This window comes from Dama dama, chromosome 25 (genome assembly GCF_033118175.1).
Source record: "Dama dama isolate Ldn47 chromosome 25, ASM3311817v1, whole genome shotgun sequence".
Taxonomy (NCBI): Eukaryota; Metazoa; Chordata; class Mammalia; order Artiodactyla; family Cervidae; genus Dama; species Dama dama.
In genome coordinates, this window is record NC_083705.1 from 67,453,581 (window position 1) to 67,480,448 (window position 26,868).

At 41.3% G+C, this 26,868-nt stretch overlaps 1 protein-coding gene across 1 annotated transcript in view; it reads left to right on the forward strand.

The window, feature by feature from the left end:
• The window catches only part of CTNND2 (catenin delta 2), a 1,052,580-nt gene that overhangs the window by 757,369 nt on the left and 268,343 nt on the right, over positions 1-26,868 (forward strand). Inside the window, exon 10 of the mRNA XM_061129708.1 lies at positions 17,968-18,100. Within this exon, the coding sequence (XP_060985691.1) occupies positions 17,968-18,100 (133 nt within the window). The remainder of the gene's footprint in view (positions 1-17,967; positions 18,101-26,868) is intronic.

Here is a 26,868-nt window from a genome sequence, read left to right on the forward strand (position 1 = left end):
GGAAAAGTTCAGTTATCATTCCAATCCCAAAGAAAGGCAATGCCAAAGAATGCTCAGACTACCACAGAATTGCACTCATCTCACACGCTAGCAAAGTAATGCTCAAAATTCTCCAAGCCAGGCTTCAGCAGTACTGAACCGTGAACTTCCAGATGTTCAAGCTGGTTTTAGAAAAGGCAGAGAAACCAGAGATCAAATTGCCAACATCAGCTGGGTCATGGAAAAAGCAAGAGAGTTCCAGAAAAATATCTATTTCTTCTTTATTGACTATGCCAAAGCCTTTGACTGTGTGGATCACAGTAAACTGTGGAAAATTCTGAAAGAGATGGGAATACCAGACCACCTGACCTGCCTCTTGAGAAACCTGTATACAGGTCAGGAAGCAACAGTTAGAACTGGACATGGAACAACAAACTGGTTCCAAATCAGGAAAGGAGTACATCAAAGCTGTATATTGTCACCCTGCTTATTTAACTTATGTGCAGAGTACATCATGAGAAACACTGGGCTGGATGAAGCACAAGCTGGAATCAAGATTGCCGGGAGAAATGTCAATAACCTCAGATATGCAGATGACACCACCCTTATGGCAGAAAGGGAAGAAGAACTAAAGAGCCTCTTGATGAAAGTGAAAGAGGAGAGTGAAAAAGTTGGCTTAAAGCTCAACAACAACAAAAAAAGCTCAACATTCAGAAAACTAAGATTATGGCATCTGGTCCCATCACTTCATGCAAATAGATGGGGAAACAGTAGAAACAGTGGCTCACTTTATTTTGGAGGGCTCCCAAATCACTGAAGATGGTGATTGCAGCCATGAAATTAAAAGATGCTTGCTCTTTGGAAGAAAAGCTATCACCAATGTAGATAGCATATTAAAAAGCAGAGACATTACTTTGCCTACAAAGGTCTGTCTAGTCAGGCTATGTTTTTTCCAGTAGTCATGTATGGATGTGAGAGTTGGACTATAAAGTAAGCTGAGTGCTAAAGAATTGATGGTTTTGAACTGTGGTGTTGGAGAAGACTCTTGAGAGTCCCTTGGACTGCAAGGAAGTCCAATCAGTCCATCCTAAAGGAGTCCTGGGTATTAATTGGAAGGACTGATGCTGAAGCTGAAACTCCAATAATTTGGCCACCTGATGCAAAGAGCTGACTCATTTGAAAAGACCCTTATGCTGGGAAAGATTGAAGGCAGGAGGAGAAGGGGTCGACAGAGGATGAGATGGCTGGATGGCATCACAGACTCAGTGGTCATGAGTTTGATTAAACTCCAGGAGTTGGTGATGGACAGGGAGGCCTGGCGTGCTGCAGTCCATAGGGTCGCAGAGAGTTGGACATGACTGAGCGACTGAACTGATATGTGTATATGTGACTACATGGTGGGGTTGTGTGCTAAGTCCTGTCTGACTCTTTGTAACCCTTTGGACTGTAGCCCACCAGGCTCCTCTGTCCATGGGATTCTCCAGGCAAGAATACAGGAGTTGGTTGCCATTTTTTCCTCCAGGGCGTCTACCCGACCCGAAGATTGAACTTGTGTCTCCTGTGGCTCCTGCATTGCAAGTGGATTCTTTACCTGCTGAGCCATCGGGGAAGCTCCATGTGTACACACATGTACATGTATATATACATGCATATATATTCTTTTTTCAGATTTGTTTCCACTTTAAGTTATTACAAGATACTGAATATAGTTCCCCGTGCTATACAGTAGGATCTTATTGTTTTTTATTTTATAAGTAGTAATGTATATATATTAATACCAAACCTCTAATTTATCTTCCCCACCTGCCCCTCTCACCTGACTCCTTATAATGAAAAGTTTAGGCATCTCTTTTGGTCCAGGGGCACCATGGGAAAATCTTACAGACACAGAGGGAGTGAAGTTTGGGAACCTCTGAGAACCTCTGAAATTAAATAAAGTCAAGTTCTGCCCATTTATTGTGTCCAGTCATTTTTCACAAAGAAAAAATACTTGATTATACAATTAAATTAGTTTTCTTCAAGAGCCAAATTATTCATTTCCCTGTGGCTTCAGTTTGGTGCGGAACTTAAAACAATGTTTTTCTAGGGAATATATAAATGCTTACTGAAGAAAATATATTGTTTTCTAATTACTGTATTTTTTAGTGAAGTATAGTTGATTTAAAATGTTGTGTTTTAGGTGTTCAGCAGAATGATTCAGTTATATTTGTTAATTAGTAAAAAAATAAAGGTAAGAGAAATACTGTATGCTTTTATTATTTGCATAAAGAAAGCTATATTTGTCTGCCACTTGCTATTTTTTCCTGTGATCAAAACTATTTCATCAGTCCTGTCCACCCATCTCCCTCATCTTTAATAATAAAAGTCTATGGCAATGATAATAGACACGGACTTTAAACTCATTGCAAAGTTTTCAGTTAATTTTCAAATTAGTCACAGCCATTCTACTGAGAGTTAGGCAGACAGAGAGGCAATAAAAGCCTAGTCTAAGAATCTAAGACTTCATTAATGTATAGAAATTAAAGGTAATTGAACACTATAATCTTGAAAGAAACACCTTTTTTTTTTTTTTTTTACCACGGCACTTCATAAAGAAGCTCTGATGCATTCAGTTGCACATTATGGAATCTTCTCATATAATAGCATACAGCTGTCTGGCCCCTACCCCTGTCACCCATCATCTGTAAGAACTACTAATAAATAGCCAGTGTGGGTTGTTTTATTTAAAATGAAAGGTTAATATATTCCTTACATTTTATACTTAGATCTATCCAAATATCAGAAATGGAGGTAAATTAATAGTTTTGTGGCAAAGGTACCGTGAAATATGATGAAACAGAATGTTTATGGATGGAATTCATTTGCACATAATGTCTACTCATGATAAATAATTGTGAGTGTGTACGTGGACACTTTAATTTGCTTTTTGGGAGGAGGGTTAATACTAAGAGTTCACCCAGAGTAGTTCACCCTTAGAATCCCTCTAAGGGCAAAGTAAAACAATAGACCCAGCTAGGCATGTTTTTAGCATGGACACTAGGAACTGCAGACCTAACTAAATGTTGATAGTTGGAGTTTGTATTTTTCCCTGTTCTGGCCACTAAGAAACAACACCTAGACGTTTTCCTCCCATTCCTAAGACATTTCAGGTAATAACCAGAAGAGCAGAAATGCTAACAGACGTGGTATATGAAGTCATTCATCAGGAGTTTATACCCAAGGGTCAGACTTGCTATCTGTAAGATTTCAAAATAACCAGATTCCCATCAGCGATACAAAAAGAACTGGAGTGTGGCTTCATGGAGGCGCAGCCACTGGTTTTTTCTCTCTTCCTTTTTCTTTTCAAGTGTGGATTTGATATCACGCTGATGGAGCTTAAGAACACCATGTTAACCCTCAAAATGCCACCTCTGCAGAGGCAGCCAGGGTCAGAAAAGAACATTTGTTTTTGGCACCTCCCCTTCCCATTCTGTGACCCCCTGGTTCTCTTCATGGGCAGCCCGTGCCTCGTGGCCAAGGAGGAGCAGAGCTGATCAGGCATCCACAGTGAGGCCTTGGTGTTTTTCTCTTGTGCATAAATGATTTCACAGAATGTCAACATCATTATGTCATTCTGATGAACCACAGTGATGGTTCAAGACAATCAAGGCCCCCTTGTAATTATGTCTGAATACAGACAAAACAGGAGCATTGTCTGAACCAAAGAATGAATGAAAACAACCACCCACCCTGGCTCTTTTGAATGACTGCAGTTTCTTCACCAGTCATGGTTTGAGCTTTGCTCCTTCTTGTTAAGAATCTTCAGGATATTCAGGAACAGAATGCCTGTCTCATCCGGGCAGAAACCACCCCGTCACAGTCCTGCTTCCTTGAATTTGAGACATAGGAGACATGGGTTCCATCCCTGTGTCGAGAAGATCCCTTGGAGGATAAAATGCCAACCCATTCCTGTGTTCTTGCCTGGAGAATCCCGCGGACAGAGGAGCCTGGAGGGCTATAGTCCATAGAGTTCCAAAGAGTTGGACATGACTGAAGTGACTTACCATGTAGCATGCAACAGTTTATTTAAAGGAAGTATCTCTGTTCAATGTTATCTGAAGGAAATTAAGTTGTCATCCTTTGGAGAATGAAAATAAGCTAACAGATGAAATTGTATGTGTGAAATACGCTTCAAATATTTGCAGGACTAAAATCAACAATGGGTATGGCAAAAAATTGCTATCGCTCAGACTGGACTCATCAGTCAGCCCTCATATGCATGCTCACAGTTTACTTTGTAAAGACACCATGACAGGTGCCATGGGACACATTATCACTTCCAGCAACGTGGAGCCTCTTGTGGAATCCTAAGAGATGGTATCTCTGTGTTTAGAACACATCTCCCAATATAACTGTGACTTCTGTCAGCAGTTCGGAAGTTTTCATCAAAAGGGTCATTAAAACACTTTCAATTTTCTCTCAGAGAATTGTCAGACTACCTAATGTATAAGTGTGCTACATTCTATGATTTCTTCACAGTATATTTCTAGTCCATTATTTAATATTATTTAGTATTAAGTTCCCTTTAATACACACACACACACATATAGTACGTAAAATCTTTCGAGGGTAATCAATACCTCTGTGGCTTTTTCTCAGCTTCTTGATCTAATCCTGAGGCAAAATCCTGATCTTCTCCCGATACTGACAAGAAAAATACTTGCTTAAAACTATTTGAATCATGTAGTCCTAATCCAGATCTTGGGCATCAAATGCCATACCTCTTGTTGACACTGAAAGTTCAGAGATGATTTTTCTAAGCATCATGGATTATTAATTTTAAAATGGATCCATGGATGTACAATATAAACATTTTCCATAAAGTCAGTATGGCTTGCAAGGAGTTTATGGGTACTAATTTGTTATTTTTTTCCCTTGAGCTATTATCAGTAAGCACACCCTGTTAGAATTTCCAGGGCAAATAAATGCTGATGTGTATGAAGTTAATTTTTCATTGTGGGGCATATTTTTATTGAAAAAGTGTGTTTATATAATGAATAAATGAGTACTATTTAAAACTGAATTGTTGTTGAATAGGTATTACCATAAAAGTGATAATATTCTTTCTAATCTAATGGGTTTTTAGAAGTCTTCAGTAGAATCAGAAATTCACTAATAGTTAAAACACATGTGATTAAAAATGGTAAATATTGGCATAAATTTTCCCTGATCATTTTACATTATTTTCACCTATCAACTCCTAGAAGCCCATTGCTGGACTAAGATTTATTCAAGGTACCTAAGTTCAGTTCAGTTCAGTTCAGTCATGGCCTAAATTTGCAATCCCATGGACTGCAGCTTGCCAGGCTTCCCTGTCCATCACCAATTCCCAAAGTTTTCTCAAACTCATGTCCATAGAGTCAGAGATGCCATCCAACCATCTCATCCTCTGTCATCCCCTTCTCCTCCCACCTTCAATCTTTCCCAGCATCAGGGTCTTTTCAAGTGAGTCAGTTCGTATCAGGTGGCTAAAGTATTGGAGTTTCAGCAACAGCATCAATCCTTCCATTGAATATTCAGAACTGATTTCCTTTAGGATGTACTGGTTGGATCTCTTAGCAGTCCAAAGGACTCTGAAGAATCTTCTCCAACACCACAGTTGAAAAGCACCAATTCTTCAGTGCTCAGCTTTCTTTATAGTCCAACTCTCACATCCATACATGACTACTGGAAAAACGATAGCTTTGACTAGACAGACTTCTGTTGGCAAAATAATGTCTCTGCTTTTTAATATACTGTGTAGATTGGTCATAGCTTTTCTTCCAAGGCACAAGTGTCTTTTAATTTCATGGCTGCAGTCACCATCTGTAGTGATTTGGGAGCCCAAGAAAATAAAGCCTCTTGCTGTTTCCACTGTTTCCCCATCTATTTTCCATGAAGTGATGGAACTGGATGCCATGATCTTAGTTTTCTGAATGTTGAGTTTTAGGCCAACTTTTTCACTCTCCTCTTTCACTTTCATCAAGAGGCTCTTTAGTTCTTCTTCACTTTCTGCCTAAGGGTGGTCTCATCTGCATATCTGAAGATATTGATGTTTCTCCCAGCAATCTTGATTCCAGCTTGTGCTTCATCCAGCCCAGCATTTCTCATGATGTACTCTGCATATAAGTTAAATAAGCAGGGTGACAATATACAGTCTTGACATACTCCTTTCCCGATACAGAACCAGTCTTTTGTTCCATGTCTAGTTCTAGCTGTTGCTTTTTGACCTGCTTACATATTTCTCAAGAGGCAGGTCAGGTGGTCTGGTATTCCCATCTCTTTCAGAATTTTCCATAGTTTGTCATGATCCACAATCAAAGGCTTTGGTGTTGTCAATAAAGCAGAAGTAGATGTTTTTCTGTAACTCTCTTGCTTTTTCGATGATCCAACGGATGTTGGCGATTTGATCTCTGGTTCCTCTGCCTTTTCTAAATCCAGCTTGAACATCTGGAAGTTCACGGTTCAGTACTGCTGAAGCCTGGCTTGGAGAATTTTGAGCATTACTTTGCTAGAGTGTGAGATGAGTGCAATTGTGCAATAGTTTGAACATTCTTTGGCATTGCCTTTCTTTGGGATTGGAATAAAAACTGACCTTTTCCAGTCCTGTGACCACTGCTGAGTTTTCCAAATTTGCTGGCATATTGAGTGCACCACTTTCACAGCATCATCTTTTAGGATTTGAAATAGCTCAACTGGAATTCCATGACCTCCACTAGCTTTGTTCATAGTGATGCTTCCTAAGGCCCACTTGACTTTGCATTCCAGGATGTCTGGCTCCAGGTGAGTGATCACACCATCACGGTTATCTGGGTCATGAAGATCTTTTTTGTACAGTTCTTGCGTGTATTCTTGCCACCTCTTCTTAATATCTTCTGCTTGTGTTAGGTCCATACCATTTGTGTCCTTTATTGTGCCCATCTTTGCATGAAATGTTCCCTTGGTATCTCTGATTTTCTTGAAGAGATCTCTGGTCTTTCCCATTCTATTGTTTTCCTCTATTTCTTTGCACTGATCACTGTGGAAGGCTTTCTTATCTTTCCTTGCTGTTCTTTGGAACTCTTCATTCAGGTGGGTATATCTTTCCTTTTCTCCTTTGCTTTTCGGGCCTCTTCTTTTCACAGCTATTTGTAAGGCCTCCTGAGGCAACCATTTTGCCTTTTTGCATTTCTTTTTCTTGAGGATGGTCTTGATCCCTGCCTCCTACACAATGTCATGAACCTCTGTCCATAGTTCTTCAGGCACTCTGTCTATCAGATCTAATCCCTTAAATCTATTTCTTACTTCCACTGTATAATCATAAGAGATTTGGTTTAGGTCATACCTGAATGTTCTAGTGGTTTTCCCTACTATCTTCAACTTGAGTCTGAATTTTGCAATAAAGAGTTCATGATCTGAGCCACAGTCAGCTCCCAGACTTGTTTTCACTGACTGTAAAGAGCTTCTCCATCTTTGGTTGCAAAGAATATAATCAATCTGATTTTGCTATTGACTATGTGGTGATGTCCATATGTAGAATCATCTCTTGTGTTGTTGGCAGAGGGTGTTTGCTATGACCAGTGCATTCTCTTGGCAAAAGTTTGTTAGCCTTTGCCCTGCTTCATTTTGTACTCTAAGGCCAAACTTGCCTGTAACTCCAGGTATCTCTTGACTTCCTGCTTTGGCATTCCAGTCCCCTGTGAAGAAAAGGACATCTTTTTTGATTGTTAGTTCTAGATGGTCTTGTAGGTCTTCATAGAACCATTCAACTGCAGCCTCTTTAGCATTAGTGGTTGGAGCATAGACCTGGATCACTGTGATACTGAGTGGTTTGCCTTGAAAACAAACAGAGATCATTCTGTCATTTTTGATTGGAGAAGACTCTTGAGATTGCAAGGAGATCCAACCAGTCCATCATAAAGGAGATCAGTCCTGGGTGTTCATTGGAAGGACTGATGCTGAGGCTGAAACTCCAATACTTTGGCCACCTCATGCAAAGAGTTGACTCATTGGAAAAGACCCTGATGCTGGGAGGGATTGGGGTCAGGAGGAGAAGGGGACGAAAGAGGATGAGATGGCTGGATGGCATCACTGACTCGATGGACATGAGTTTGAGAAACTCTGGGAGCTGGTGATGGACAGGGAGGCCTGGCGTGCTACAATTCATGGGGTCACAAAGAGTCAGACACGACTGAGCGACTGAACTGAACTGAACTGCACATTGACTACAAGGACTACTCCATTTCTTCAAAGTATTCTTGCCCATAGTAGTAGGTATAATCATCTGAATTAAATTCACTCATTCCAGTCCATTTTAGTTCACTGATTCCTAAAATGTCAGTGTTCACTCTTGCCCTCTCCTGTTTGACCACTTCCAATTTGCCTTGATTCATGGACCTAACATTCCAGGTTCCTATGCAATATTGTTCTTTACAGCATCAGATTTTACTTGCATCGCCAGTCATATCCACAACTGGGCATTGTTTTCACTTTGGCACCATCTCCATTCTTTCTGTTGTTTTTTCTCCACTCTTCTCCAGTAGCGTATTAGGCACCTACCAACCTGGGAAGTTCATCTTTCAGTGTCGTATCTTTTTGCCTTTTTGTACCATTCATGGGTTTTCAAGGCAAGAATACTGAAGTGGTTTGCCATTGCCTTCTCCAGTGGACCACATTTTGTCAGAACTCTCCACCATGACCCGTCTGTCTTGGGTGGCCCTACACAATATGTCTCACAGTTTCATTGAGTTAGACAAGGGTGTGGTCCATGTGATCAATTTGGTTAGTTTTTTGTGATTGTGATTTTCATTCTGTCATCTCTCTGTTAAGAGGCCTATGGAAGCTTCCTGATGGGAAAGACTGACTGAGGGGGAAAATGGGTGTTGTTCTAATGGGCGGGGCCATGCTCAGTAAATCCTTAATCCAACTTTCTGTTGATGGGTGGGGCTGCCTCCTCTCCCTATTGTTTGACCTGAAACCAAACTATGATGGAAGTAATGAAGATAAAGGTGACCTCTTTCTAAAGATCTTGTGCATGCACTGTTGTATTCAGTGACCCTGACCCTGGAGCAGGCCATTGTTGACCCACGCCTCCACTGGAGAATCCTGGGCACTCACAGTTAATTCTGGGTCAGTCTCTTGTGGAGTCACTGCACCTTTCTCCTGGGTCCTGGTGCGCACAAGGCTTTGTTCGTGCCCTCCAAGAGTCTGTTTCCCCAGGCCTGTGTAAGTTCTGGAATCAAATCTCACTAGCCTCCAATATCAAATTCCCTGGGGTTTTGCAGTCCCTTTGCCAGATCCCCAGGTTGGAAAATATGTTGTGGGTTCTAGAACTTTCTTAACAGTGAGAGAATTTATTGGGTATAATTGTTCTGCAGTTTGTGAGTCATCTGCTTGGTGGCTCTATGGTGGGGTTAATGGCAACCTCCTCCAAGAGGGCTTATGTCACACACTGTGTGACCCAGGTCTGCTGCACCCGGAGACCCTGCCCCTGCGGAAGGCACCTGCTGCCCTGTGCCTCCACAGGAAGATACTCAAGCACTCACAGTCAGGTCTGGCACAGCCTCTGTGGGGTCTCTCGGTCCTGGTGTGTCCAAGGTTTTGTTTGAGCCCTCTGAGCATCTCTGGCATCTCAAGGCACCTAGTACCCATAATGGTTCAGAAATAACCAATTTTCTCGTTATTTTACTGTTTGTCTCTCTCTGCTTCAGCTTAGTGGAAAGTTTGGCAGTTGAAACTCCTTATTCTGAAATAATAAACTCCTGTCCCCCATGTTTTTTCAAGACTGGGCCTGAGATACAAGGCAGCAGGGGTCACCTGTTCATGTGGACCAGTGGGTAGGGGAAGACGGGGCTTATAGGAGGGATCCACTGGGCGTCTCTTTCTGTCACACATCACACGCAGCCCACCAGGGACCACTGCAGGCTCTGCCTTCAGGATGCATCCAAACTCCCTCCACTTCTCAGCACCCTCTGCTGAGCCACCGTCATCCCCGCCAGGATCCCTGCAGAAGTCCCTGCCTCGATCCTGCCCACCTAGAGTCTGTTCTCAACACCACAGGCAGAGGGATCCCCTTTGTAAGCCCAGCTTTAGCAAGATATTGGGTTGGTCAAAAGGTTTGGTCGGATTTTTCGTACCATCTTATGGAAAAACCTAAAGGAATTGTTTGCCCAACCCAATATAAGATCAGACCTGCTGTTTATGAGCTTTGACGATGTATACGTTCATGCAAGCACTGACAAAGTAATCCTCTAAAAATATGAACCAGATCATGACTTTGGAATGGCTCCTGAATCAGTGGGAGCAAAAGCCAGAAGCCTGCTGAGGCTGACAAAAGCTTGTGATCTGGGCCCCACTGCCTGTCCCATCACGGTCTCCAGGACACGCTCCAGTTCACATGCTGGCCTTCTCATCTCTGACATGCTGAGCAAGCACCTGCCTCAGGGTCTTGACACTGTTCACCCTTTCTGGAACATTCCTTCAACCCAGCACTATGTGTAGGTCTCTGCCCCAGGTCACCTTCTCAGGAAGGTCTTCCATAGCCTCTGTGCTGGCAGTAACGACCCCCTCCACCCACACACACACCCACGAGCAAACACACACACACATTTTACCTACATCTGCTTGACTTCATCTTTCCCATCACACTTGTGTTAGTTTCCTGTGGCCAATGTAACAAAGTGCCACAAACTCGGTGACTTAAAACAGCAGAAGTTATGCTTTTAGAGTTCTGGAGATCAGAAGTCCGAAATCAAGGTGTTGGCAGGGTTGGTTCCTTCTAGAGGTTCTGAAGGAGAAACCCAGCTTGGCCCCCCTTCTCCTTCTGGCCGTCCTTGTCATTCCTTCACTTGTAGCCACATCCCTACAGTCTCTGTCTCCATCTTCACATCACCTTCCTCCGTCTTTTCATGTCCTTTTCTGTCTCTTGTAAGGACACTGTCATTGGATTTAGGGCCCATCCTAATCCAGTGAGATCTCATCTTGACCCTTTATTACATCTGCAAAGACCCTATTTCAAATAAGGTTACATTCTGAGGTTCCAAGTGGACATGAATTTTGGAGGAATATTGATCAGCCCAGTGCACACTTGTCACTATCTGGCAAATAATATATTTTTGCTTTCAATAATTCATTCCCAGTTACCATTAGAAGGTTCTCTGAGGACAGGAAGTTTTGCCATGTCCACTGTGCATCCCCCATGGCCTCTAGAGTTGGCTGGAAGAGTGAATTCCAGTCAGGCAGGCAGCCAGGAATCTTGTAGGATTATGGCAGGAGGTGATGGCTAGTGGCCAACTGAAATAAGCTGACCCCATGGACTGCAGCATGCCGGACTTTTCTGTCCTCCGCTATCTCCCAGAGTTTGCTCAAATTCATGTCCATTGAGTCTGTGATACCATCTATCTCATCTTTTGCTGCCCCCCTCTCCTTTTGCCTTCAGTCTTTCCCAGCCTCAGGGTCTTTTCCAGTGAGTCAGCTGTTTGCATCAAGTGGCCAAAGTATTAGAGCATCAGCTTCAGCATCAGTCCTTCCAATGAATATTCAGTGTTGATCTCCTTTAGGATGGACTGGTCTGATCTCCTTGCAGTCCAAGGGACTCTCAAGAGTCTTCTCCAGCACTCCATTTTGAAAGCATCAATTCTTCGGTGCTCAGCCTTCTTTATGGTCCAACTCTCAATTCCATATATGACTATGGGAAAAATAGTAGCTTTGACTACACAGACCTTTGTTGGCAAAGGGATGTCTCTGCTTTGTAGTGACTAACCATATAGAGCAGCTTTTTGTTTGGTGACACGCTCTTCAGGGATGAAAATTAAAATATTCGTGGTTCTGCGTGTTTATCGTTGGGTTAAGTTCTTATCGATCAACAAGCATGAAGATACCTCCATTTTGTAAAACAAAACAGAAATCTTTCCATCTAACTTATTCTTGTGACCTCTGGCACTGCAGCCTCTTCACTCTATCTTGTCAACAAGACAACGTCAAAAAACAAAATGTCTCACCTTGCAGACTCTGGATGGTAAAGGGAAGCCAGTATGGTCTTTAAAACTTTTAGTTAGAGTTCAGATGATTATAAATAGTTGAGATTTTCATAGGTTTAAATACTATCCATAGCCTAGCTTCCCATGGAGTTTATTGACCTTGCAATCAAACTGAACTCTGTCCCTCTGACATAAAGCTTTGCTGAAAATCTCAGTGTGAATTCCCAAAGACTCTTGATTGTCCTGGGGCTCTTTTCAACACGGAAGTAAACTTGATAAAAATGTTGTGACAGAACATCAACTCCTTGGTTTCAGCACCAGCCTAACATGGTAACAAACTTCAGACTGTTTGCTATTTAGCTGTGTGCTAAGTGCCTTGTAATTTTAACAGCTCAGAGTCCTTGTAAAAGTGAGGACCGAGTCACAATATTGTTGGTCTGTGTGACAAGTTTTAATGGAGAAAAGGTTACATTTACATATTCTCCGGTTCCATAAATATTTCTAAAGGAAAGCCCAGTAATGAATGAGAGATACGAGCTAGGCTTCTGTAGAAAACTGTAGATGGTTCTTATTTCCTATTCTTCTTTTCTTTGTCTAGTTATTTGTAATCCCTGACATTTCTGGAGGGCCCACACTGTGCCAGACATTGCTCTAAGGGGTTCATATATATTAATTCTAATCATCCCACAATACTCTAAGGTAGGAATTATTATCTCACTGTAACAGATGAACTCTGTGGATACTTATGCCAGCCAGTGGTGGATCAGCAGCAAGCAAGGCACAGAGAAGAGGAGAATTCATAATGGAGCAGGGTTTGAACCAGCTCTTCGGACAAAGAACTTTTCTTGAGCTAAGACTCTGCCTCTGAAGGGGTTTGGTGGAAAAATTGTTTCAAAATGGCACGTTTTAATGTACAGTTTTTACTGTAGGCTAAAGCAGTGTCTCTTGTTACACTTAGATTCCTTCTGATAAGTATAATGTACAACAGTAAAAGTTTATTTTTAAAAACAGTAAGTGGTATTACATAAATTTTCAGTATATATATATATGTGTGTGTGTGTATCCCTTGTAAGTCTTTGAATAACAATTAGTAGTATATACCTAGCTTTTGGGGCTTCCCAGTGGCACTAGTGGTAAAAGAACCCTCCTGCCAATGCAGGAGACTTAAGAGATGCGGGTTCCATCCCTGGGTCAGGAAGATCCCCTGGAGGAGGGCATGGCAACCCACTCCAGTGTTTTTGCCTGGAGAATCCCCATGGACAGAGGAGCCTGGCGGGCTACAATCCATAGGGCCACGCAGAGTCAAACATGACTGAAGCGGCTTAGCACGCACACACACATCTAGCTTTTAATAGTTTGCCCAGCACTTTCACTTTCCTATTTTATTCTGTCTTTTAAAAAGAAGTTCTGTGAAATAGATGGCATTATTCTCTATATTTGATCCATGGAAACCAATATCAGCAAGCACCGAGGGACTCTCATATATATTTGTAATCTAGAGGGGAGAAAGCCAAATGTTCAAGTTCTGAACTCTTTCCTAATTATTTGGATGCCAAATCCTATGCCTCTTCTACTGCAGTAATCAAGAAATAAGAGGTTTATAACATGCTTCACAAAAAATGATCAAATATTTCTACTTTTCAAATGGGTTCATGTGTATCATTTTTCTAGAATTCAAATATATGTGTTAATATATGATATTCATTTTTCTCTTTTTGACTTATTTCATTCTACATGACAGTCTCTAAGGTCCATCCATGTCTCTGCAAATGGCACAATTTCATTCCTTTTCATAACTGAATAGATAACTAGTGACAACCTACTGTATAGCCCACTGAACTTGTTCAGTGCTCTGTGGTAACCTAAATAAATGGGAAGGAAATCCAAGAAAAAGGAGATAATGTATATACATATGGCTGATTGACTTTGCTGTGTAGCAGATACTAGCATAACATCATAAAGCAGCTATACTACAATAAATTTTTAAAAAATGATCAAACAACAGAACATGTTTAGACCAGGGTATCTCGATCTTGGCTCTAGTGATATTTGGGGGCAGATAACTCCTTGTCGTAGGGAATTGTCTCTGCAATATAGGATGTTGAGCAGGATTTCTGGGGTCTGCTCCCTGGATATCAATAGCACCTTCCAGTTGTAACAACCTAAATTGTCTTCCAACCTTGTCAGATGTCCCCTGGGGACACAGTTTTAAACATATTTATTTTTTAGATTTCTAGACTTTATTTCAAGACAGCAATTACAGGAGGCATCATTGTTATATGATTATATCTATTTGAAAGCAGATGGCCAGAGTTTTATTTCTGCTCCACCTCTTAAGTTTATGAACATCTCTAAATCTATTAACTTCCTCCTCCATGAAATGAAAGGAAACTGCATAAGGCTAGTTAAGGATTAAAGCATGACACGATGTGAACAGGGAATCTTGGCACTGACTTTTAGTCCACATTCGCAGTATTACTTAGAATGTCTGTTCTATAAGCCTGAACATATCCAGATTTCCTTAGATTTCTTTGTCACAATACTGGCCACAGACCAGGCCCAGGTGTTTTGTATTGAAGTGCAAAGCTCTTCGCGATCTCACACTAATCTTGCTTTCCAGCTGCATTTCCACCACCCCGTTCCTGGGTAACCCCGTTCCTGCAGCCTCCTGTCTCACAGCCGTCCTGGCTGAATGCACTCCTTCCCTGAATCTGTCAGCCTTCTGTGACCCCGTGTCTTTCCTCCTGCTGTTCTTTTGCTGATTTTGTTTTTACCAGAACTCTTTTGTCTTACAAGCATTGCTAGTCCTTAAGGATTAAAATCTCACGTGAGGGACAACCAGCAAGGAGCAAGTATAGCACAGGGAACTATATTCAGTATTTTGTAATAACCTATAAGTGAAAAGAATCTGAAAAAGAATATATATATTATATATCATTTTGCTGTACACTTGAAAATAACAAAACAATGTAAATAAACTATACTTCAGTTGGAAAAAAAAAGACCTCGTATAAAGAATCCATGCCTTGTATTGAATTCTGGTCCTAAATAAGACAGACATTTTATTTTGTCCAGCTCTTCTCTAGAGTACATCTCCATGGGAAACACAAAATCTGAGTAGAATCTCTTTTAAGTGAAACAAAACCATTCCAGAAAAAGAGGCTTGTATAACTCTTGAAATTTTCCTTCTTCTGTTGATTCTGGGTTCCGTGTGAATGTATGTAGTCTGGTATGCATCTGTGTGTGTATGCATTGACACAAGCAAGCCAAGTGCCCTAAGACTTTTCCTCCTGAGCCCTTGTTCAAAGACTTTCTTATCTATGCCATAGAAGCCTAATAAAGCAATTCTCATCCAGTTAGTAAAATAGACTGAAATGAATCCTTTACTAATCATTTTCCAATAGCATGGGTTTACCTGAAATCTTATTAGTCATCCAGTGTATTCACATGACATTTCTAATTTTAATTTATAGGTGTTCTGTAGATTTTTATTTAACTTGAACAAAGGATATAATTTTAAAAGGCTGCTATTATAAGAAAAAAGACTGTGCTATCTGGATGTTGCACGTTGAGGTGGTTTAGAATCATGCAGTGAAAGAAAATTCAATTAAAAAGAAAAACAAGCTTCCTGTGTTTTCATCCATAATTGTTTTTTACTGTGATCGCCTAGCCGAAGAAGATCCAATAGTTGGTCCATCATCAGCAACCATTTGAGTATGTTTTGTAGCAAAGGTGCTCCTGTCCTGTATACCCTTTTGAAAATGTGTGTCTGCCTAAGATTTTATGTAAATTTTTACATACTTAATGCACATTAAGTTGAATGCCTTATCTTTCCAGTTGGCTCAGTTCTTTCGCTATCTCACACCAACCAGTCCTATAAGAACTGAGCCAATTCAAAAGGAATCCTATTCCATATTGTCTCCGATAGCAGTAAGGCAGCACCAACATGCTTCAAGATTTACTTGACAGCCTCTACCAGACGTGATAAAGAAAAGATAAAGAGAACAGGTTAGAATCTACAAGGAAACTTTTAACCTTTGTCTGCTCCATTTCTGTCCCATTTTTCATGACTCCTCTTCTGAAATGACAGCACTGACCTGGCATCTATAGGATGTGTGCTTTTGAGTTGTTTTCTGGGAGTCAAGTGGGTACTGCCAGATGTCTCAAGTCTCTTCCAGCCTATCCTTCAGATAAACAGTAGCCTTTTGTGGTTCAAGGGGTCAGGTTTTCATCTGTGGCCTCATGGGTTGCTTTTTTATTTCTCTGTTAAAAATTGATTCACTGCTTCAGAAATGGAATCCTTACATCCCACCATGTCTGTGTCATGTTCTAACTCAAGGGTCCCCAACCTCCAGGATCTAATGTCTGATGATCTGAGGTGAAACTGATGTAATAATACAAATAAAGGGCACAATAAATGTAATGTGCTTGAATCATCCGAAATCCACTCCCCCACCCCGACCCATGGAAAAATTGTTTTTCATGAAACCAATCCCTGGTGCCAGAAAGGTTGGGGATCGCTGCTCTAACTGGTTGAGTTGATGAATTTCATGAAAGAGTATTCATTCATATGCATAATGATACAGTCACCCTTGTGTTTTATAATGGATTTAAGTATCCTGGAGCATATTTCTTAAAATTAAATAAACAACTAGCTTCTTGGAGTAGCTCAGATGTAGACAAGAGGATATAGAAAAAGAATGTACCATGCATAAAAATTTGTTTAATAAACCTAACATTTTAAATGCTGAAGCTGAAACTCCAATACTTTGGCCACCTCATGCGAAGAGTTGGACTCTTTGGAAAAGACCCTGATGCTGGGAGGGACTGGGGTCAGGAGGAGAAGGGGACGACAGAGGATGAGATGGCTGGATGGCATCACTGACTCGATGGGCATGAGTTTGAGTAAACTCCGGGAGCTGGTGATGGACAGGGAGGCCTGGCATGCTGCGATTCATGGGGTCGCAAAGAGTCGGACACGACTGAGCGACTGAACTGAACAGAACTGAACATTTTAAATAAATAATTTCCTTTTATGAAAGCTTCTTGTTACTATACTTTTATCCTCAGAAAATTGTTAAGGAAATCTGTATGTTTTTAAAAGAAGAGATTATGATAGTAGCAATATTAACCATAAATATAAGAAATATGGCATAACTGGTATCATGACATTTTAGATTGGACTCATTCAGTTATATTTTCTCTTATCTGATAATTTAACTAAATGCTATACCTGCACAAGACTGTTGAAATAATATTTTGGAAAATAAATGTGATCTTGTAAATTATCTACTGAAGGTCAAATGAAAAATATCTATATTAATAAGATTGGCCATTTTAAGTTCTTTCTTTTTCAGTCTTCATAAACATGGTAACGTCAGTGATACATTTAAGATTATATAAGTATATGTGCATGCATGCTTAGTTGTTTGTGTCAGACTCTTTAACAACCCCATGGACTGAAGCGTGCTAGGCTCCTCTGTCCATGGAATTTTCCAGGCAAGGATATTTGAGTAGTTTGCCATTTCCTACTCCAGGGGATCTTCCTGACCCAGGGCTCGAACCTATGTCTCTTTCATCTCCTGCATTGATGGGCAGATTCTTTACCATTGTACCACCTGGAAGCCCCAGATGTATATGTACATATATATACACTTACAAACCATTTGCTCAGGGAAATCTTTTCAAATCCTTTTTGAAGTCAGTGCATGTGTAAGAAATATAGGAGGATGAGATGGTTAGGTAGTATCATTGACTTTATGGACATGAATGTGAGCAAACTCTGGGAGACAGTGGAGGAGAGAAGAGCCTGGCGTGCTGCAGTCCTAGGGGAGGGGGATTCCAAATAGTTGGACACAACTTAGCAACTCAGCAACAACATGTGTAAGAAAACGAGGACAATCAGTTGTGAAATATTCGCATGTAAACTCTCATAGGTGTTACACAAATGAGTTGACCACAGGCTACCAGTTGCAGGATTTCTCTCATGTTCTCCTGTTTTCCTTTTGTTCAGAGAATTTGGATGGAGAGACCCGGAGCTACCTGAAGTGATACAGATGTTGCAACATCAGTTTCCTTCAGTCCAGTCTAATGCTGCAGCCTATTTACAGCACCTCTGTTTTGGAGACAACAAAATTAAAGCCGAGGTAAGCACTACTTGGAATTATGAATGACTGGTGTCGGATTCATCATCACTTAGGTGTTCAGAGTACTGTTGAATGGGGAAAAAAAATTCGAAACTTTAAGTTATGCTATCAAAACTTAGATCCACAGTTATGACTGAAGCATAGTACTTTTCATCTGAGTGTTTGGCATGCCTATATATACATTCTTCTTTTTTAATTAAAATTTGAATACTGAAGGAATAGAGGACCAAGGATATACACTAATATCCACAGAGATGAAGGTATCAAATGCTATACTTTTGATGTAATTTGCATTTTTCTTCTCAATCCCATCTCTGGAGTCATCTCTGCTCCTAAATTCTAAAGAAGTACAAAGCATCTTCATGGTCTCCTCAAATTACATCAAGATTGCTACATCAGTTTATGGTATCATCTGTCTTCCTGGAAAACTCCATGATAAGAGGGAAATTTTAGGCAATAAACCAGCTTTGTGTTATAACCAAACTTTCTGAACCATTTACAAATGTACCAGTGGATATAATACAGATATATGCGTTCCATTAAAGAATCTGTTCTCTGTGTTCATCATGTAAACAATTGTTAACATGCTCGAAATTTTTGGAATACTTCAAAGCGCACAAATTATGGTATGTGATGTTTCTGGAAAATCACAGTGGTCAGCACAACCAAGTCTGATTTTTTTTTAGACAAGGGACAAGTATTTGCATGTGAGCAGCTGAGTAATCAAATTTTTAAAAAAGATTTTTTAAACTGTTAAGAGTCATCTCCGTAGCATGTAAGGAATTTGGAAGATGAGTCTAAATTAGTTTAAGGGTGGAAAGCAGAGATTTGAAGACATAATTGTAATTTATTATAGATTGTGCTTGCTTGCCCTGGGATGTGTATAGACTAGCAGTTTTTCATCTTTTTTTTTTCCTGTTTCTCTTCCCCTCAAAGGGCTTGACCCATGCTTTTTCATATCAGAAAAGTCCTGTTTCTTTGTGGAATGAATATAAGGCAGTGATTCTCAACCAGGTGTAATTTTGCCTCCTAAGGGACACGTCACAACATCTGGAACCATCTTTAGTTGTCAAATGAAAAAAATTTGTGATGTGCCATTAGCATTTAGTGGGTGGCAGTCAGGTGTTACTCAACTCAGGCTGGGCTGCTCACCTCTGAAAAGTCAGTACTTGAGAGACAGGTGTTGGCAGGAAAGAAAAGGTTGCTTTATTCAGGAGACTGGCAACCTGGGAGAAGGTGGTCTCATGTCCAAAAACCAACTCCCAACAGCTGATCAGGAAGCAAGAGCTTTAAAGGGGGATTTCCAGGGTTACAGGTTGGGGAGAGGGAGTTACATGCAGAAACAGCACGGTCCGCTCTGACAGTCATCGTGACATCGGTCATGCAGTGATCTGATCAGCATCATCTTGATTATTTTAAGTACGGTTCATCTTCAGTTCCAGGGTCGGTTTGTTCCTGTTTCCTTGAGGTCAGTTCTTTGACTTGTGTAAGATGGAGCAGCTTATGTCATGGCTACAGTCTGGTCATCATGTAGTCAACTCCTTCCACCTGGCTGGGGTTTTAGTATCTGCAAAACAGCTCAGAGGATGTGACTCAGAATATTATGTATAGCTCTTAAGGAGGAACTAAAGGCCCTTGACTATGTTAAATGGCTAAACTATTAATATTTTGTCTCACTTGACTGTTTTCCTTTCTGCATTTTCTCACTTCTCTGATTAAATTTATTCTTTGGCTAAAGCTTCTCTACAAAGAAGGAGGTGAAAAAAAATGGAGGATCTGTCCCCAACAGGCACCATATGGTTCTGTTCAGTTACAAAGGATGCTGCAAAACATTCTGTAATGGAAGGGCAGCCTGGACAAAGAATTATCCAGTACCAAATATCAGTAGTGCCAAAGCTGAGATAAAAGAAATTATTGTTCATCTAAGATAGATTTTAAATGTCAAAAAATACTATTAAAATGATCTAAGGATAAATTAAATTATGTGGCTCCTGTCCCAAGTGTCGGTTCTCTTAGTCATTCTAGTAGGAAACAAAAGAACCATTTAAAATGGAGAGATTTCCAATTGAGGGATCACATGCCATCATTTTGCAAATATTATAACTTGAGGGTTTCTCTAGGGGCCATGAAAGAATCTCATCCCTTGATGGGCGTAAAGTGGATTCACAGATATTGTGGCAACCACAGCAGCAGGACGGACTCGTCCCCAAATTTGGTTCTGATGTCAAGACTGAGGACAGTGCACACACCCCATGAGGGTATGAAAAGGCCAGTTACTCACATAATGAGGCTTATGTAGCTGAGCATAGCGGCTTCCACACGGGACTAAGCTTGACTGGAGAGCTCAGGAAAGGATAGCTGGGGGATTAGGTGGTAGATATGGCCTGCCCTGGGATGGGGTTCTTACCTGGGGACAGGATGTCTGTGCTTTGATCTTCCTACTGGTACCACAGGAGGAGGCATCAGAGCTTTGTCATCAGCTTGCTCAGATGCGAGCAGAAGGGACAGAGATGTCAGAGGCCAAACATCAAACAAGGCCATCATGTGGTCCCTGCAGACGCCATTACCTGGGCAAGTTCAAAGTCATTGCCTCTGTCTGTGTGAGCCATGACCAGCCTTGAAACTTCTCCATAGCAGTGGTGCCCAACATGGACTTGTGTATGGTCACATTGGAAGCATCCCTGGGTTCTGTGGGAGACAAAATAGTGGTGTGAGGAGGGGGTGACCAGCACACTCACCAGTGTCAGAAAGATACATCGTCCAGCATCACTTCCCTGCTCACCAGCTGTGTCTCCTTGAACAGAACTGTCCACTCAAGCCTCCTTTCTTATCTTTAAAACAGAGATGCTAATCCCTCCCCTGTAGAGTCCTTATAGGGACTAAACAATTTAATGGATGCAAACTGCTAAGTGGTGATGTATTCATTCATTCATATACATCTTTGGCCAGGAGCACAGTTAGACACTTAAGATACTGTTTTATCTTACATATGTATATATAGCTGAGCTTCTCAGATGGTGCGATGGTGAAGAGTCTGTCTGCCATGCAGGAGACACAAGAGATGGGGGTTTAATCCCTGGATTGGGAAAATCCCCTGGAGGAGGGCATGCAAACCACCCTAGTATTCTTGCCTGGAAGAGTCCGTGGACAAAGGAGCCTGGAGGGCTACAGTCCATAGTCGCAGAGTAGGGCACGACTAAGCGTGCACGCACGTGTATCTGTAGGTTGTATGTACCTGTGACCAGTTTTTAATTTTGCTGTAGGTGCCCTTGAGGTTACCTGTATCACTTCTTAATGCCCGGAGATTCTCCTGACACCTGGTTCTTAGAGCTGTGGTTCAAGTGGAATTTGTTCCTCTGCTCTACCTCCTGAAGACTGCAGACATGGCCAGGACCTCGTGATAATGGTGCCTGGGGGCCTGGGAGACTGTGAGGACAAGGAAGGAAAGGGTGATGTAGCATACAGCCTGACAAAATGAGACCAGAGTTAGTAAAAATGAGCCAGAGGAGCTAGGCAAATGCAGGAGGCCTAAGTGAAATGCAGAGTGAGCCACATGGAGTTTCCCTTCATCTCTCCTTCAGTCACCCAGGGAATACAAGTGCGTGTTCATGCGCACACACACACACATACACACACACTTAGGTGTGTACACACTCAGGACTTTGCACACATCTAGTTTGTTCTCTCATCCTAATTCAAGTCTAAACCATTAGTAATGGTTCTCCCTTCATGACGGATGGCTGCCTGACATGTTTTCATATACAGGCATTGATTTTTGTAATTACCTGTTGTCCAAATACTAATCTTGCAGGCACCAGCCTTTCCAAATTTACTCAGTCCTCTAGTCTTTCTATTGCATTTTATTGAATTGATTTAGCCCTTCAGTCTACATTTCATTATTGGTATTGACTTTGCCCGCACAATGGATAGGCCATTGAGCAAAAGGCAGAACTAAATCTCCTGTATGTGGAGGGTCATAAATCATGCCTTTCTCATTCCTTATTACAGTGCTTTATACAGTTTTCATTTAATGAAGCCAAGAAATTCAGCTTTGTTCATGATGATGCCAGATCTCATAGGTATAAAGTTGAGAATTCACTCCCGTAAATCAGCAGACAGAAGCACTGTCCCTAACTTTTCCTACTGATCCAGTGAACTTGGGTTTAAGGCAGACTGCTTGTTCCCTGACAGCAAGAAGGTGAACTGAGGGGAGAAGAATGGGTGTGGTCAGTTCACAAACCACCAGTGACTGCGGGAGAGTCTGCAATCCACTGGGTGCCCTGACCTGGGCCGGGACATTCAGTTAGGAAATGCTTTGAAAACCAGCACGTGTCCTAAAACTGGAATAGGAGGATATCATGTAAACAAGAGCTCAAAGTAAGACTGAGAATAAGATCAGAAGAAAAGCAGTTGAAAAAATGAAAGAGGGAGGCCTTCCCTGGTGGTCCCGTGGCCAAGACCCCATGCTCCCAGTGCAGGAGACCTAGGTTTCATCCCTGGTCAACTAGATCCCATGTGCTACAACTGAGACTCAGTGCAGGCAAATATTTTTTAAAAAGAATGAAATAGGGTGGGGCAAAGAGAAAGTGGAAGAAGAGGGTCCAGTCGTTGTAGCAAACACACCATATTGGGGCAGCTCATTTCCATGGATGATGAGTGATTCATCTGTAGGCAGGTTCTCCTGCTTTAAAGGGAAGGAGGCGTGATGGTTGTGGATGGTTGTCAGTTATGTTTGAACTATGTCTGCCATCCATACTGTCTCCTAAATTGTTGCGAACTTCATAATAAGTTGAGTTTTAGATAATGTAGGTAGTTTTTAGACATGAAAATCTGCTCATGTGTGTATATATGATAAGCATCTTTTGGGAGGTGCTTAAATGTTGATAATTATTTTACATCTTTTCAAAAATCTTTTTTTCATTCTTTTGGGAACCTTCATCAGTTAAGAATATTAAGAACATACCACTGATTTAGGGATAACACCAAGTACCTCGCATGAGTTGTAATGATTTGGATTTATTTATGTTCCTCCCTCCTGTGTTTCCCCCCATTTCGTCTCATGCACAAATAGAGTAGGCAGGAGTCCACACTAGACAGGCACACACAGGCAGGGGCATGTGTGTGCATGGGGGTGCTACATGCTGGAATTCAAAGCAGACTGTTGTCTAGAGATAAAAAGGTACTTGTACATTTTTCAAGTGACAAGAGGTGATTATTTTAAAATGTCTGAATACTTTGTTTCACTATAAATTAATAAATTAGATTTAAGAAAATTTAAATTAAAATACAATTAAATCTAAACATTTAAATAATTTTAAAATGTACTTCTTAAACATAAGACCATTCACTTAAATAGTGTGCCTTTTTAAAAATTCAGACTTTGTTATGTGATGTTCCATGTGAGAAGGAGTTATATCCATGTCTCTGTAATGAATGAATGGCTGGTGCCTACCACTGATTTAATTCAGATTTTGTCCCAAAGGCCTCTTTGTATATGAAAAATTGTCTTCAGCCAATAAATGTGTAACCAAGATGTTTGAAGATCTTTGAGAGTCCAGGTATGCAAATTGAAGATGAGAACAGTTTCTCTAGGAAACCAGCATTGATTTTATTCAATATTTTATTAACTCCCAGCAAAACTCTATCCAGTTACCATCCTCCTCACTCTTAATAAAATACTTTGTTTTTAATGAAATGGAATTTCCAGTTCTAGCAGAAAGAAGAGTTTATTGACAGCTTGTTTTGGAGTTAGTAGTAGAACCAAATTTTAATAACACGCATATCATACTTCTAATGAATCCACATAGATGAGCAACATGTAAACAGGGCAATATAATACCATGTGCTAATAAGCTCCATGGAAAAGCTTGTGAGAGTGTTTACAAAATGCTTAAAATCCAGTCTTGTGGAGTCAGAGAAAAATTCCTACTTCCTACAGTGATGAGTACACTGAATTTAAATTAGAAATTGCCAGAAAATATAGCATAAGTCATACTGACTTAGACTTGATAGAGTAGGGATTAGACTTAAGGACATTAGTCCCTTGGAGTTTGTGTGTGTATGTGTATGTGATCATGTCCATAAAGTTTCAATATATTTGTATCATTTACACTCATTTTCCCCAAAATCATTATTTTCTTTAGTAATATTAACTAGAACACAGAAATTGAGTTCTAGAACATAGAAATTGAGTTTTAAAATATGCAACTGTCCCCCTCTCCCATACATTTTATTTTACTCAGACTGACTGACAACCTTTCATGTGTTAAAAAAAAAAAATTCAGACTTGTTCCTGTCTACTACACTTAAAGTGCTTCATAATTTCTATTTTATTCTTGCTTCTTTCCACCTCACAAAGTTCAAGAGAAGGTGCCATCCATCTCTTCAGGTGATTACTTTTTCCTTCTCTTTCCATTATCATAAATGGTTCCACAGTTCTTGAGAAAGAGCCTCTGTTCATTTCTAGATGTCAGTAGACAGGATCCCATTGAGCTGACGGCATGGGCCCTGGAGCCTGCCTTTCAATCCTGGCTACACTCCTGCATTCTAGCTCTGTGATTTTGGGCAAGTTCCCTTACCTCTCTGAGCCTTAGTCTCCCAGACTGTAAAGTGAATTTGCATCAGTGTGGAGAGAATGCTCATACACTGCCAGCCAGAGTCAGTGGGTTGAGACCTGTAGGTTTTTGTTGGTGTACATGTAAAACACACATTCAGGAAATCTCCTCCTGACAATCTCATCATGTTATAGACAGAATGTCTGTCTGTTTTACTTGTAGTGTTGGCAATTCACATGCTGAAATCCGTTATGGGCTCTAGCACACGTCAAAAGCCTGTGTTGTGTGTGACCCTGTGCGGAGCCATGGTTGAAGCAAAAAAAAAAAAAAACAACTGCCTTTGGGAAGTTAGAATCAAAGAACCTTTGAACGTGCCAGCTAAAAGAACACACAAACAGGTCCAAATGCTGAATCATTGATATTACGTGAAAATGGAATCCATGAGTGTGTCCATTCAACAGCTATTCACCCATCAGGTCTGAAGTTCCAGGCTCTGTTCTCAGCCCTGGGGATATAGTAGTGAACAAACTAGATCCAGATAGGTAAGGAGGAAGCGACAAGAAACAAAGACATAGATCTATCATTTGTCAGATGGTGGAGCTGCCGTGAATAAAACAACAGGAAATGAGGGTGGAGGATGATGGGGTGGGAAGAGATTAGGAATGAACTGCTGTTGCATGTAAGATGGGCAGGAAAGTCATCTCTGAGGAACAGTGTTTGAGCAGAGCCCAGAGCAGTGAGAGAAAATCACAGAGTTAGTCTCTGAGGAGAAATATCCCGCCACACCCTGCGCACACAGCAGGCCTGGGCAGGCTGGACCACATGTGTCCAGGAGTGTGTTGGTCCCCTAGGGTCGGCTGCTGGAACAAAGTACCACACACTGGAGAACCTGAAACAACAGAGCTTGATTCTCTACACTTCTGGAGCTAGAAGTCCAATGATCAAGGTATGAGCAGGGCCAGGCTCCCTCGGCAGTTTTGGTGGAATAAATGCCTGCTTGTCTCTGCCTGGCTTCGGGCGTTGGCCCTTAATCCTGATGTTTCGATGCATTACTGAGATTTATGCTTCTGACATCACGTGGCCTTTTCCTTTCTCTGTGTCTCTGTCTGTGTCTCTTCTCCTCTTGTAGGAACACCAGTCATATTGGATTAGGGCACATCCTAGTTGTTTGTTGTTCAGTCGCTGAGTCTTATCCAGCATTTTGTGACCCCATGGACCGCAGTACACCAGGCTTCCCTGTTCTTCACTATCTCCAGGAGTTTGCTCAAACTCTTGTCCATTGAGTAGGTGATGCCATCCAACCATCTCATCTTGCTGTAAAGTTGAGTACATCCATCAAGATCCTGTTCTTAAACGAGCTCACTTTCAAAGGTACCTGGGCTTAGGGTTCCAGTGTATCTTTGGGAGGGCAAAACTCAACCCATGACCCTGACTTAACAAGGACTGTGGCTGGAACCTTGGAAAAGAGTGGAGGAGGGAAGGAGACAAGAGCTGGGGGTGAGTGTCTGGAGTTGGGTCATGTAGACTTTGCATGTCAAAGGTCTTACTTTCAGAGAAGAGAAACCTGGGGCCTGCTTTTTGGCAGGGTATTTTGGGAAGAGTACATTTCAAGAAAGGAGACATAAGGAGATTTGGAACCTATGAAATGGTCAAAGGAGAGGGGAACTGGTGGAAAAAAAAAAACATGAGAAACATGAAAAGAGATGGTCAGTGGATCAATGAAGTGGGCGGGATTGTCCCAGAAACCATACAAAAGGTGACCTTCTGAGAAGAAGCCAGGAAAAGAAGGCAGATAATCTTATAGGTAGCCCCTTGTGGTGATCTCAAAGTGATTGAGAAAGTAGGAAAAAAACAATACGGCCAGTGGATCTGAGGGAAGTGTGGGTGGGTTCTGAGAGGCCATGGGAGTGTTTGGAAGACTCTAACATAAAGGAGGCAGACTTAGACATGAGAGGCTCTTGGACCACAGGAGAGGTGGCCAGGCAGCTGGCTCACACCCTTCCAAGACAACACTGGGGAGAGGTGACCAGGAGCCGAGAGGCAGGTGAGGGAGCTTGAGGAGGTGGAAACAGCTGGAGACAAGTGACTGTGAGGTCTGCATAAAGAAAATGGAGAAAGGCAGTGACTTTAACAAGCTAAACTCTCTAAGAACCTGTTTTATTTGGGGCACGCATGCTCAGTTGCAAAGTCGTGTCTGGCTCTTTGCAACCCTAT